The following is a 12,064-nucleotide window of genomic DNA, read 5'->3' on the forward strand; positions in this document are numbered from 1 at the left end:
AAAAAAATTAAAAAACGAGAGAGAGAGAGAGAAACGTGGTCGCCATTAAAAAATGAAAAGCGTACGTGTGAAGCTGGGTCTTTTTTTTTTGTGTGTGTGTGTGTGATGAAAACACAGAACATAGTACTCCGGCTGCAGAGAGCATGCCCACCTGTGTCCTGCTCCGCTCCAGAGCGTCCTCCAGCTCCTGCTTAGCGGCTGCCGCTTCCTGCTGATGGGTCTGCCGGAGGTGCTCTATGGCCGACGCGTGGAGGTGGTTCAGCTCGGAACGCAGGGAGGCTGGGCAGACGGGAGGGGTGGGGGGGGAGAAGAGGGGAGGAGAGATGGAGAGAGAAAAGCAGAAAGGAGGGATTAGGAGAAAATAAACAGAGAGAAAAAGTCTCCATGCGGTATTACAAATCATAAATCACCAACTTTCTAAGCATAAAACTAAAGAAAGCAATTGCTTTCTTTTCAGCACTGGCAATTTCCTTCCACAGGCCCATCATTTCCACACAGCACAGTGATTCAGAATCGTGGTTATATTTCTGAAAAAACCTGCTCTAATCTCATTATGGTGTCTGAGAAGCATACTAAGCTATTTATATATATATATATATATATATATATATATATATATATATATATATATAAATAAAAAAAACCCCACAGTTTCATAACATTTTGATAGTGTTAATTAAAAAGTGGAGCCATGCACACAGTGCTACATGAGTTCAACAAGTAAAGAAAAAGTTCTGTTTCGGTTACTTTGTACCAAGCAGCTTTCTGGTGGCACTCTGAACCTACATGCTTGGATTAATTTGAGCATATCCATTAGAGCTGCATTGCAAAAAAAATAAAACACCAAAGCCCAAACACCCAAAACCCCAAACAGACAAACCAAAACTAACTATTATTGTTATAATGATATTATTATTATAATGATATTATTATTATTATAATAGGCAGAATAGTGTTTCAGCAGGTGTTTACCAGTGCACATTCAGCCCACTGTACAACTGTATGCATCTGCTAGAAAAAAATGACCCAGCCCTCTCTGCAGTGATGGAGTAGGCATATGTAGACAGTGCAGTCTTCAGGCAGCCGGAGGGTCATGAGGGTTGGGGTGGAGCGGGTGGAGTGGCTGGATGTGGGGAGCTCACCCAGCATGGCTTTGCCCTCGTCCTCCAGCTCGAAGCGAAGTGTTTGCAGCTCCTGCTCAGACTGCTGCTTCAGCGTCTCCAGATTCTGCCTGTGGACTTCTCTCAGAGACTGGAGCTCCAGGTGGTGCTGCTGCCGGAGACGCTCCTCCAGCTCCTACACACACCCACCCACCCACCCACGCACGCACACACACACACACACACACACACACACACACACACACCACAGGAATAAATACACACGGGTGTGCGTGCGCATATACACAAACATGACACACACACACATACACCATGTACACATTTGTTACATAAACATTTAGTAAAACCTTTCTCCTAACCCTAAACGTAACTAAAAATAAATGTTTTTGACCTTTCTCTTATAAAAAAACAAAAAAAGCAATTTGTCTTGCTGGTCCTGACAAGGCAGGTAAACCTTAGTTAACTTTGTAATTTTATGTTTATTTGTTTTATTTTGTTTTCCTACATTGTGAGGACAATTTTATATTGACAAAAACAACCGCACACTCAGAAAGTTCTTATCAGCCCCCTAAACGTGGAACAAACTCTTATTGATAGCCCATAATACTAGTGGAAACAAAGCAGCTCAAAAATTACAGCGGCGCTCAAATTGCCTTGATTGGCCGGCACTGACGACAGAATGTGCCCGCTGCCCTGGGGTGACCTGCAAGTCTCAGACCATCAGTGGAATTTTATTACGATAAATGGGCACTTAGGCGTATCAGCGGCTTGGCGCAGGCACTTGGATATCTGCCCTTTGGAACTGGCAGAGGCTTATTGTAGGGGAGAAAAAAGTGTTGTGTCACTCCGGATTAGGGAGGGCAGCGGCAGCCGTCTGGATCGGGGAAGATGTACGCATGGGACTGGGAAGCTGCTACCGGGTGCTACAAACAACTGTCCGGTCCACGAAGACGGGTGGGGAGGGGAAATGTGAGTGGAGTATTAAGACTCCGGATGCATGAGTAGTCAAAGTCAAACTCAAAGTCAACTTTATTGTTATTCTTTATAGACGCAGATGTGTTGAGTGAGGAACACAATATAGCGGTGAGGAATAATAAACAGGAAACCGTGGGGTGATGTGAACTGGGGGTGCAGCATTGGCCAATGGTGCAGGAGCTGCATGGACCAATGGTGCAGGAGCTGCATGGACCAGTGGTGCAGGAGCTGCATGGACCAGTGGTGCAGGAGCTGCATGGACCAATGGGACAGGAGCTGCATGGAGCAGTGGGACAGGAGCTGCATGGAGCAGTGGGACAGGAGCTGCATGGAGCAGTGGGACAGGAGCTGTATGGACCAGTGGGACAGGAGCTGTATGGACCAATGGTGCAGGAGCTACATGGAGCAGTGGGACAGGAGCTGTATGGAGCAGTGGGACAGGAGCTGCATGGACCAATGGCGCAGGAGCTGCATGGAGCAGTGGGACAGGAGCTTTATGGAGCAGTGGGACAGGAGCTTTATGGAGCAGTGGGACAGGAGCTGTATGGAGCAGTGGGACAGGAGCTGTATGGACCAATGATGCAGGAGCTGCATGGAGCAGTGGGACAGGAGCGGCATGGAGCAGTGGGACAGGAGCTGCATGGAGCAGTGGGACAGGAGCTGTATGGACCGGTGGGACAGGAGCTGTATGGACCAATGGTGCAGGATCTGCATGGACCAATGATGCAGGAGCTGCATGGAGCAGTGGGACAGGAGCTGCATGGAGCAGTGGGACAGGAGCTGCATGGAGCAGTGGGACAGGAGCTGCATGGAGCAGTGGTGCAGGAGCTTTATGGAGCAGTGGGACAGGAGCTGTATGGAGCAGTGGGACAGGAGCTGTATGGACCAATGGGACAGGAGCTGCATGGACCAATGATGCAGGAGCTGTATGGAGCAGTGGGACAGTAGCTGCATGGACCAGTGGGACAGGAGCTGCATGGACCAGTGGGACAGGAGCTGCATGGACCAATGGTGCAGGATCTGCATGGACCAATGATGCAGGAGCTGCATGGAGCAGTGGGACAGGAGCTGCATGGAGCAGTGGGACAGGAGCTGCATGGAGCAGTGGGACAGGAGCTGCATGGAGCAGTGGGACAGGAGCTGCATGGAGCAGTGGGACAGGAGCTGTATGGAGCAGTGGGACAGGAGCTGTATGGACCAATGGGACAGGAGCTGCATGGACCAATGATGCAGGAGCTGTATGGAGCAGTGGGACAGGAGCTGCATGGAGCAGTGGGACAGGAGCTGCATGGAGCAGTGGGACAGGAGTTGCATGGACCGGTGGGACAGGAGCTGCATGGACCAGTGGGACAGGAGCTGCATGGACCAATGGTGCAGGATCTGCATGGACCAATGATGCAGGAGCTGCATGGAGCAGTGGGACAGGAGCTGCATGGAGCAGTGGGACAGGAGCTGCATGGAGCAGTGGGACAGGAGCTGCATGGAGCAGTGGGACAGGAGCTGCATGGAGCAGTGGGACAGGAGCTGTATGGAGCAGTGGGACAGGAGCTGTATGGACCAATGGGACAGGAGCTGCATGGACCAATGATGCAGGAGCTGTATGGAGCAGTGGGACAGGAGCTGCATGGAGCAGTGGGACAGGAGCTGCATGGAGCAGTGGGACAGGAGTTGCATGGACCGGTGGGACAGGAGCTGCATGGACCAGTGGGACAGGAGCTGCATGGACCAATGGTGCAGGATCTGCATGGACCAATGATGCAGGAGCTGCATGGAGCAGTGGGACAGGAGCTGCATGGAGCAGTGGGACAGGAGCTGCATGGAGCAGTGGGACAGGGCACTGCTGCAAACGGCATGTCCTTGCAGTGCTGCAGAGATGGCTCATCCAAAAGAAACAGGCAGTGACAGACAAATGAGGGAGATCAACCGAGATCGAGAGAGAGAAAGAGAGAGAGAGAGAGAGAGAGGGAGCACTGTAAGGAGGGGCTTGTCTGGCCTTGTAATGACTGAAGTAAACAGTCTTATTGATGGTCTTAGTGATGGCTAAACATTCACTGCACTGGACAGGAATGTGCTACTTTCTTTGAAGTCCCTTTTTTCACTCTTGTTCTATAGGTCTGTGTAAAATAAAAGCATATATGGGTTTCTGTACAGCTTTGGCTCTGCATAGACAAAGGTAGGAGAGGAGAGGTCAGGTCATGACAGTCACTTAGACAGCTATCAGGAGACTGGCCACACACACACACACACACACACACACACAAACACACACCCACACAAACACCCACACTCACACGCACACACACACATACGACAGCAAAGGCTTCATACCCATGAAAGTGGCTTTTAACCTGATTGACAAAGTTCCTAACTCATTTGTCTTGCTCAAGGATATACACATGCAATCACGCACACACACACACACACACACACACACACACACACATACACACACACAATTTCACAGCATTTTCGGTGCAAAGATACTAGCCTCCTTCCCCACAGACACGACGCAATTTGCACCTCTGCTTATGCTACTAGAGTGTCAGCGCTCCGCTTGGCTACATGTGGGAACCTGGCGTGGAGACATTCCCAGTCCCAGTGGCCTTGTCCGCTGCCGCCCCCACGCTCGGCACGTATGCCGGGGTGGAGATGGCGTACAGCGTGCTCCAGCGTAGAGCAAATGGCGCTCAGCGCCTCTGCCGGCTGTACGCACAAGAGAAAAGCAGTTTGCCAGCATCCACACAGCAAGCGTAATGAGAACCGAATCGATATGAACTGCTGTGTGATAACTCGTGAACGACTCCCAATGCCACGGCAGCGCTCGCACGGAACGCGGAGCGGGAGAGAAGGAAATTCGGCATGCGAGAAATCTCGAAAAACGGCACTGATTATCCGTACGGGAAAGAGGGCAGGGGAAGCGGTCTGGCACAGAGGGGGCGAAGGGTATCAGAGGCATGTGCCTGAAGTCTCCCCTGTGTCTCGTGAAGCTACATTAGCTTTGCTTAGGGCTACACTCCATGTGGTTTGTTCAATCATAAAAACGTCTGGGGTGAATCTGTTTTCATTCCTGCTTGTGGAAAGCCTTGATGCATTTTTTATGACCTCTCCAAGTCACTCGGCTGCAGCAGGAGGGGAGCGGAAGGCATGCGCTGAACGCTCGCGCGCTGCGGGGTCGAGGTTTGCTCCTGCCAGGAACTCGTGCGCCACTTCTTCTCCCAGGCGTCTTGGCTCGCTCGCTGGGCCATATGCGATCCTTTCGGGCTCCTGGGCCAAGGCTGCCAAACACCCCCTTGGGGAGGCCAACGGCTGGTTCCCAGGGCCCTTGGCCTTTTTCCAGATGAGCCGGAGCTGGCGAAAGGAGCTTCCGAACGTCAGCAGCAGAAAAGCCCAAGGGGGCCACAGGGTTTGGCAAGTGAAACGCTTCCCCTCCCGGGTGCCGTAGTGAAGAGTCTGCGCCGAGGCGACTGTCGATCTTGTCCTACCTCGGAGGACGCCGGCCTCAGGGAGGGACACATGGAGACGCGGCAGGGAGGCCGCTCTCCCTTCCCAAGCGCGCTCTCTGTCTCTGCCACCGAGCCCTGGAGCGCCGGCTAAGCACCGGCAGTTCCCCTCGCAGAGTCTTCGGCGAGCGTGCGTGCGTGCCTGGTTGGGGGGGCGGAGCTCAGAAGTTGGCACTGGCGGCCAGAGAGGGGGCGGGAGGGAAAGGCAGAACACCGCCCTGCTGCAGCTGCGGCTGTTCTTCCACGGCAGAGCCCCTTCTTACATACCAAACGCCGCTAAGCCCTTCGATAAACGCAGTACCCGACCGCGCTTGCTGGCGCATCCTTGGATCCGGAGCGGAGAGCCGTAAAGACAAGCTCAGCTGATGAGCTTGGCTCTCCCCGGTACAAAGCGGATGAATTACGACGGAGCAGCTGGAGAAAGGCACTTATATGAACAACCCTGGAGCTGGGCAGAGCCACGCCTGGCCTCCGCGCTCGGGTCCGCTGGCGGAGAACTCCATAAATAAACGCCGCGCGAAGTACTACCTCGATTAAACGTGTCCCCAGAGTGGAGGCTTGCGTCTATATCACTGTGTTTCTCTTCTCGTGTATGTGTCCCTGGTTCAGCGAGCAGAGCTCTGATGAGATCCCGAATGTCACGAGCCCCTGTGCTTCCACTTTTGCTTCTATTAAGCCTAATAGGGTGCTTTAACGTGCCGGCAGGAGAATAAACAGATGTTTAACCTGTGATTTTGGTTTACGTCAAAGCTTGGGGTCGTTGCGTTTTTGGGCGTGCACTGTCCTTTAAAGGATGGCGGATCGGCCGTAAAAACCGAAAAGCAGAGTTTACGAGCATCTCCAGCTCTGCCGTGCTGGCTCTCCTTCCAGCTCTGGCCTCTCCACGGATGCTTCCAGCCAGTCTGTTCTGGGAAGCGTTCCTGCTGTCCTTAACCTGGGACTTGTTCGAAGTGCTCCTTTCTTCCCCACTTTATGTCTGAGCAGCACTTGTGCAGTCCTTCCCAGACAGGGCCCTGCGGAGGCTCCTGTTTAGAGGTTGGTGCCCGGCATTTAACCCCTTACGCCCCAAGAACCCCCCCCCCCCCCATGTGCTCTGTACTGACATTTCTCACTCTTAGCACTGCATATCTTTCCTGTTATATGCCTGACAACAATCCTAACGAGGTCAGCGTGGAGTTGGAGCCTTCTTTTGATCCCGTCTGCCGTGGAAGCACGTGCGTTCCTGCAGCAGGCCCCCCTCAGCCTGCCCCTGCCCCGTGCCTCAACCCATGGTCCTCCGGGCAACCCGCCGAGACCGAGGACGGCAGGTGGGCCGAGCTCACCGAACTGGGACAGGGCAGCAGGAGAGATGTGCAGCCATTCTGTGCCCTGCATGGATCTACTGCATGGAAAGCAGTGAGGTGTTTTGCAAGGCTGACTCCATGTCCTAGTAATTATCTCACCCGATGATGGCGAAAGTACTCCTGTACGGACTGTAGTGTTAGGTGCTATAGGGTAGCACTGGGAACTGGAACTGGGGAAAACACCAGGACAGAGGGAGCTCGGAAAAATAGATCAACAGAGCAGGACCTAAAAACACAGCAGACAGGGAACATAGCGTCGGAAGCCGGAGCGAAGAGGGAAGATTCACAACAGTGGAAAACGGAACGTGGCCCAAAAACGCAGTCCAGAGACAGAAGTGGGCCTGAAATCTCAGCACATGGTGACCCAGCACATAGACCTGAATGCACAACCCCCAGAGACACAGGAACGCAGACATGCACAGATGAAGCGTAACGTTGTAGAGCGAGACACCGGAACGATGGCAAGAAAGCACGGAGACGGCTCGGGCGGTGCGGGCGGAGTGTGTGTTCGGGGGGTGACCTTGAGGTCATGCTGGCGCGCCTCCTGCATGTCCTGGATGGTGCAGCAGTGGGCCTCGTGAAGCCGCTCCTCCCTGCGCTGGTGCTCCAGCTCCAGCTCCTGTAGCTGCTGACCCAGGTGCTCCCTCTCCTGGCTGAACTGGGCCTGCAGCTGCTGCAGGGAGTGCTGAGACTGGGAGAGCTGCATCTCCAGACTCTGTTTCAGCAGGGAGATCTGTGCGGAGAGAGGGAGGGAGGGAGGGAGGGAGAGAGAGAGAGACAGGCAGGAAGAGTGTTGAGGTTGGGTGAGAACAAACCTTCCACCATTATCAGTATGAAATGACATCGATACGACAGAGACCTACAGCTTGTCAAATGTGGAAAGTCCACACCGACACACCGACACACACACACACACACACACACACACACACACACACACACACACACACACACACACACACACACACACCCACACACACACACCAAAAAAAGATGAACAAAGAAAACAATGGAAAGAATTGATAAAAAAGCACATAAAGAGGTAAGGAAACATAAGTCTTCTTTTTCTGGAGCAGGTGTCTGCTAATCCCAGAGATAAACCCTGATTGGGAGAATGCTGCTTATTTGTCCTGCTGCTGCTGTAAGACCTGTCTGTTCCTGCCTACTTTGCAAACCCCTTTCCAGACACGTCCCCGCATACATAACCAGCTCGCGTTATTAAAGATTATTAGTATTAAGCTATAAATAAAGTGGCGAACGATGACTTAGATGTGCCGTGGGATTAAATAAGGTGGGTGGTCACCAAAACCCTTTGATGTTACATTTTCACCTAACATGGGAGAATAAATTAATGGATTTTACAGGTACATTACAAACCACATTTTGATAGAGGCAATACTCTGATTGTCATATAACTTACTGTCATATAACTTATTGTCATATAAACACCTTAAGTGAGTTTTCCACCCTCGTTATTTAGTGCACACACACTTTGACAATAACAAGGTACTGAGGAATCGCATTATTGCAAAGACAGATGTAAACATACTGACTGATAATCTTCTGTAAACAGCTAACACACTTCGTATAGCATAAACATTGGTGTGGCTGTCAGATTCGTTAACAGTATTTAATGTCAGCACAAGCCTTTCTAGACATAATACTGTTCAACACTGTGGTGTGTGTGTGTGTGTGTGTGTGTAGAACTGACACGGCACTGTCCCAGAGACGAGGCGAAAGTGAGCGATCACTGGCAGATGTTCTCGCCTTAGCCTGCCGCCGCGTCCTGTCTCTGAAGCAGAGGGACGAGAGGAGGCGAGCAGGAGCTGGCTCCCCCAGTGGCCTGCCTGTCTCGTTAACGTGCTCACCCGCTGCGGGAGGATTGTCGTCCCGGAACCGCAGAGTGGGACAACAATCACGTCAAAGCGGCTCACGCCATGAGCCGCCCCTCACGCGGCGGGCCTCTGATGCAACTGTCACGCCCGCCGAGGAATTGACGAGGAATAACGAGACATTTGTCTTACGCAGCGCTCGAACCCGCCAAAGCCTTCAGTCTGAGAATAAGACGAGCGGAAGAGATGACGTGAGCAGACACGGAGCAAATCGGACGAGGGCTATGATTCCTGTCTCCAACAGGCGACGCGCAAGGCGCAACCGGAGAGGTTGAGCTTCTACGTCTAACTACGTCTAGTTCCTGCAGAGGGGAGAAGAGGCTCGGAAAGAAGCAGACTACGCTAAACGGAAAAAAAAAACACGGCAATGAAAACAGGATGACAAAAAAACGTAACGTCATCAGTTATGTTATGGTAAGATGTTACGGTTTGAGCTGAGGCCAAAGCACACATGTCAAAGACTTTTGAGTCTGAAGGGCCCAGCTCAGCGCTGTCCTGCTCTATCTAATCAGATTATCGGGAATCACTAATATGAAACGGGGGTCACTACTGTGAATTGGGGATCATTAATACAAATTGGGGGTCACTAATACAAATATGGGGTTACTAATATGAATCAGGGATCCCTAATGCGATCTGGGGGTCACTAATGTGAAAATGTGGCCAGTAATGTGAACTGGGGGTCGGTAATAGAAATCAGGGGTCACCAATGCGAATCAGGGGTCGCTAATGCAAATCGGGAGTCACTAATATTAATCAGGGGTCACTAATACAAATTGGGGGCACTAATAAGAATCAGGCACACAGATGCAATACTCGATCATGCTGCAGGCCTCTACTGTTTGAATTTGAGACAATTTGAATATTAAAGTTATTTTTAATATTTAATGTACCACATCTCACTGTTTCTTTAATAAAGCTCTCCCAATTAAGGGGTTTATAAGTGGAAACCTGAACTGATTTCAAAAAGTGGGTTGAAATCTAATATCATCGCTGCCCTCTTTTCACTTAGTCAGCACTTTTCTTCTGGAACTTTCTGTGGAAGCCACAGCAGAGCCGGGGATGCAACTACGCCATCACCCCGCATGCAAATGCCAACCGGCACCCAGCCTTCAGTAAGCGATTTGAGGAGCCAGCTCAGCTGCAGGCATGTTAAATATGGAGATGGGTGGGATGGCGGGGAGGAACACCAGGCTGCCGAGCAGCACGTATGGCTATCGGGCAGGATCGGAGGCTGGAGGAACATAGGTCTGTTGGAAGGTGTAGGCGAAAATCGGCCGGGTGGAGGCTGGTTGGGTGTGTGTGCGGTCCTCATGCCCTCACCTGCTCTAGTAGGTCTTCCACCTTGCGGTGCCAGCTCTCGCGGGCACTGCCCAGCTCATGCTCTTTGCTCTGGGCCAGCTGGGTCAGCGCAGCTGTCTTGTTCTCCTCATGCTCCTCCCGCAGCTCTTCCCGCAGCTTCTTACACTCCTGTCTGCGGAGACACACACACACACACACACACACACACACACACACACACACACACACACACACACACACATATACACACACACACACACACACACACACACACACACATACACACACAGACACACACACACACACACACACACATACACATACATACACACATACACACACATACATACACACATACACACACACACACACACAGACACACACACACACACACACACACACACACACACACACACACACACACACACACACACACACACATTACTGCACACGTCTACTGCTGTGCATTTATCCATACCTTTCCCACACACCCTGAGACAGTTTCAATTGTTTGATCGTGCAGTTCAGTACAGCAGTAGACGTATGGACAGGCTGCACCTGGGTGATGTTCTGTTCTCAACGAGATCACTGACGTAATCATTGCAGGAGCTTCTTACATTCACCAAAAATTAATATCACACTTGTCAACCCCTTCCCCAACCCTTTCATCTTTCACAGAGAATTACATTTTTTCCCTTTCTTTATGGCAACCTGCTGCATGAAGCTAGCAACATAACAGGGAATTTATACAGGACGCGTATTGAGGAGAACCACTTTACGAGCCCTGTTTTTGCTGCGTGGGTGGCCACGCCCCTGGGATAGATGACTACGCCCCTGGGAGATGTGACTACGCCCCTGGGATAGATGACTACGCCCCTGGCAGATGTGACTACGCCCCTGGGATAGATGACTACGCCCCTGGGATAGATGACTACGCCCCTGGGATAGATGACTACGCCCCTGGGAGATGTGACTACGCCCCTGGGATAGATGACTACGCCCCTGGGATAGATGACTACGCCCCTGGGAGATGTGACTACGCCCCTGGCAGATGTGATCATGCCCCTGAAGAGCCAATGAGGTCCAAAGAAGATGAAGGGAGTATTTGTACATTTCCTTACTAATGAGGTCTCACGGCTAAAGAGCACAATTAGGAAAAATGTTCCTGTGTAAAGCAACTCTAAATGCAATCCCATAAAGAACAAACAAACTCAAAATAAAAGTGTTTTGTAACCAAGGATATTTAACTTTCCTAACACAAACTGAAAATATCACAGAAAAGTATCACCCTGACTTTAATGCAACACATTTTAGGTCAGAGAAAGTATGCTTGAAAACGTCTGGGACAAAAATATGTCCTGGTATAACTGTCTTGTTATAACTGTGTCCTGGTATAAAGGCGTCCTGGCGGTGTTTCAAAACCCTTTTGCTGCCCTCTTGTTATTATGAGCAGTGTACTCATGAGACACTGCACAAGATATTTGTTCAGTAAATCGAGAGAACGAGAGAGAGAGAGAGAGAGAGGACAAGAAGGAGAAAGATGAAAGAAATGTCAGTGTGCATTTACGATAAAGCCAAGTCTAGTCAGTCTGCTCCTTTACCATGGAAGGAGAGCTGATCTTGCCTGGTTGCTAATGGAGACTGACGGCACAGTGGGGTCCATGGTGGGACTCACCAGGCCCACGGTAATGCTGGCTCACGCCTGTGGACATGCAGAGGGCCTGGATGAGGTTAACTTGCACATTAAGAGTAATGCACACTTGAAAAGCGGAGTGGAACACTGTCGTTATTTACTGCTAACAGTTTTGGGGAGAGACAGAGAGAGGGAGAGGGAGAGGCAGGGGGAGGGAGAGAGAGAGGGAGAGAGAGAGAGAGAGGGAGAGAGAGAGAGAGAGAGAGAGAGAGTAGCCTGAAATATGCCTTAAATCTAA

At 51.1% G+C, this 12,064-nt stretch overlaps 2 protein-coding genes across 3 annotated transcripts in view; one reads left to right on the forward strand and one right to left on the reverse strand.

Moving 5' to 3' along the window:
- Positions 1–12,064, reverse strand: part of fam184ab (family with sequence similarity 184 member Ab) — a 78,065-nt gene that overhangs the window by 14,437 nt on the left and 51,564 nt on the right. For both annotated transcript variants that reach the window (XM_027001663.3, XM_027001662.3), the window contains exons 11-14: positions 10,155–10,305; positions 7,460–7,672; positions 1,143–1,296; positions 152–279 (exon numbers count right to left, since the gene is read on the reverse strand). In XM_027001663.3, the coding sequence (XP_026857464.3) occupies positions 152–279; positions 1,143–1,296; positions 7,460–7,672; positions 10,155–10,305 (646 nt within the window). The remainder of the gene's footprint in view (positions 1–151; positions 280–1,142; positions 1,297–7,459; positions 7,673–10,154; positions 10,306–12,064) is intronic.
- Positions 2,243–3,998, forward strand: LOC145658680 (uncharacterized; the record flags this gene model as incomplete). The annotated part of the gene is made up of 2 exons (XM_081717007.1): positions 2,243–3,536; positions 3,586–3,998. Coding segments are annotated over 2 exons (1,707 nt in total), but the record flags the coding sequence as incomplete, so codon positions are not given.

This window comes from Electrophorus electricus, chromosome 7, assembly GCF_041902795.1.
Source record: "Electrophorus electricus isolate QZ-2024a chromosome 7, ASM4190279v1, whole genome shotgun sequence".
NCBI lineage: Eukaryota > Metazoa > Chordata > Actinopteri > Gymnotiformes > Gymnotidae > Electrophorus > Electrophorus electricus.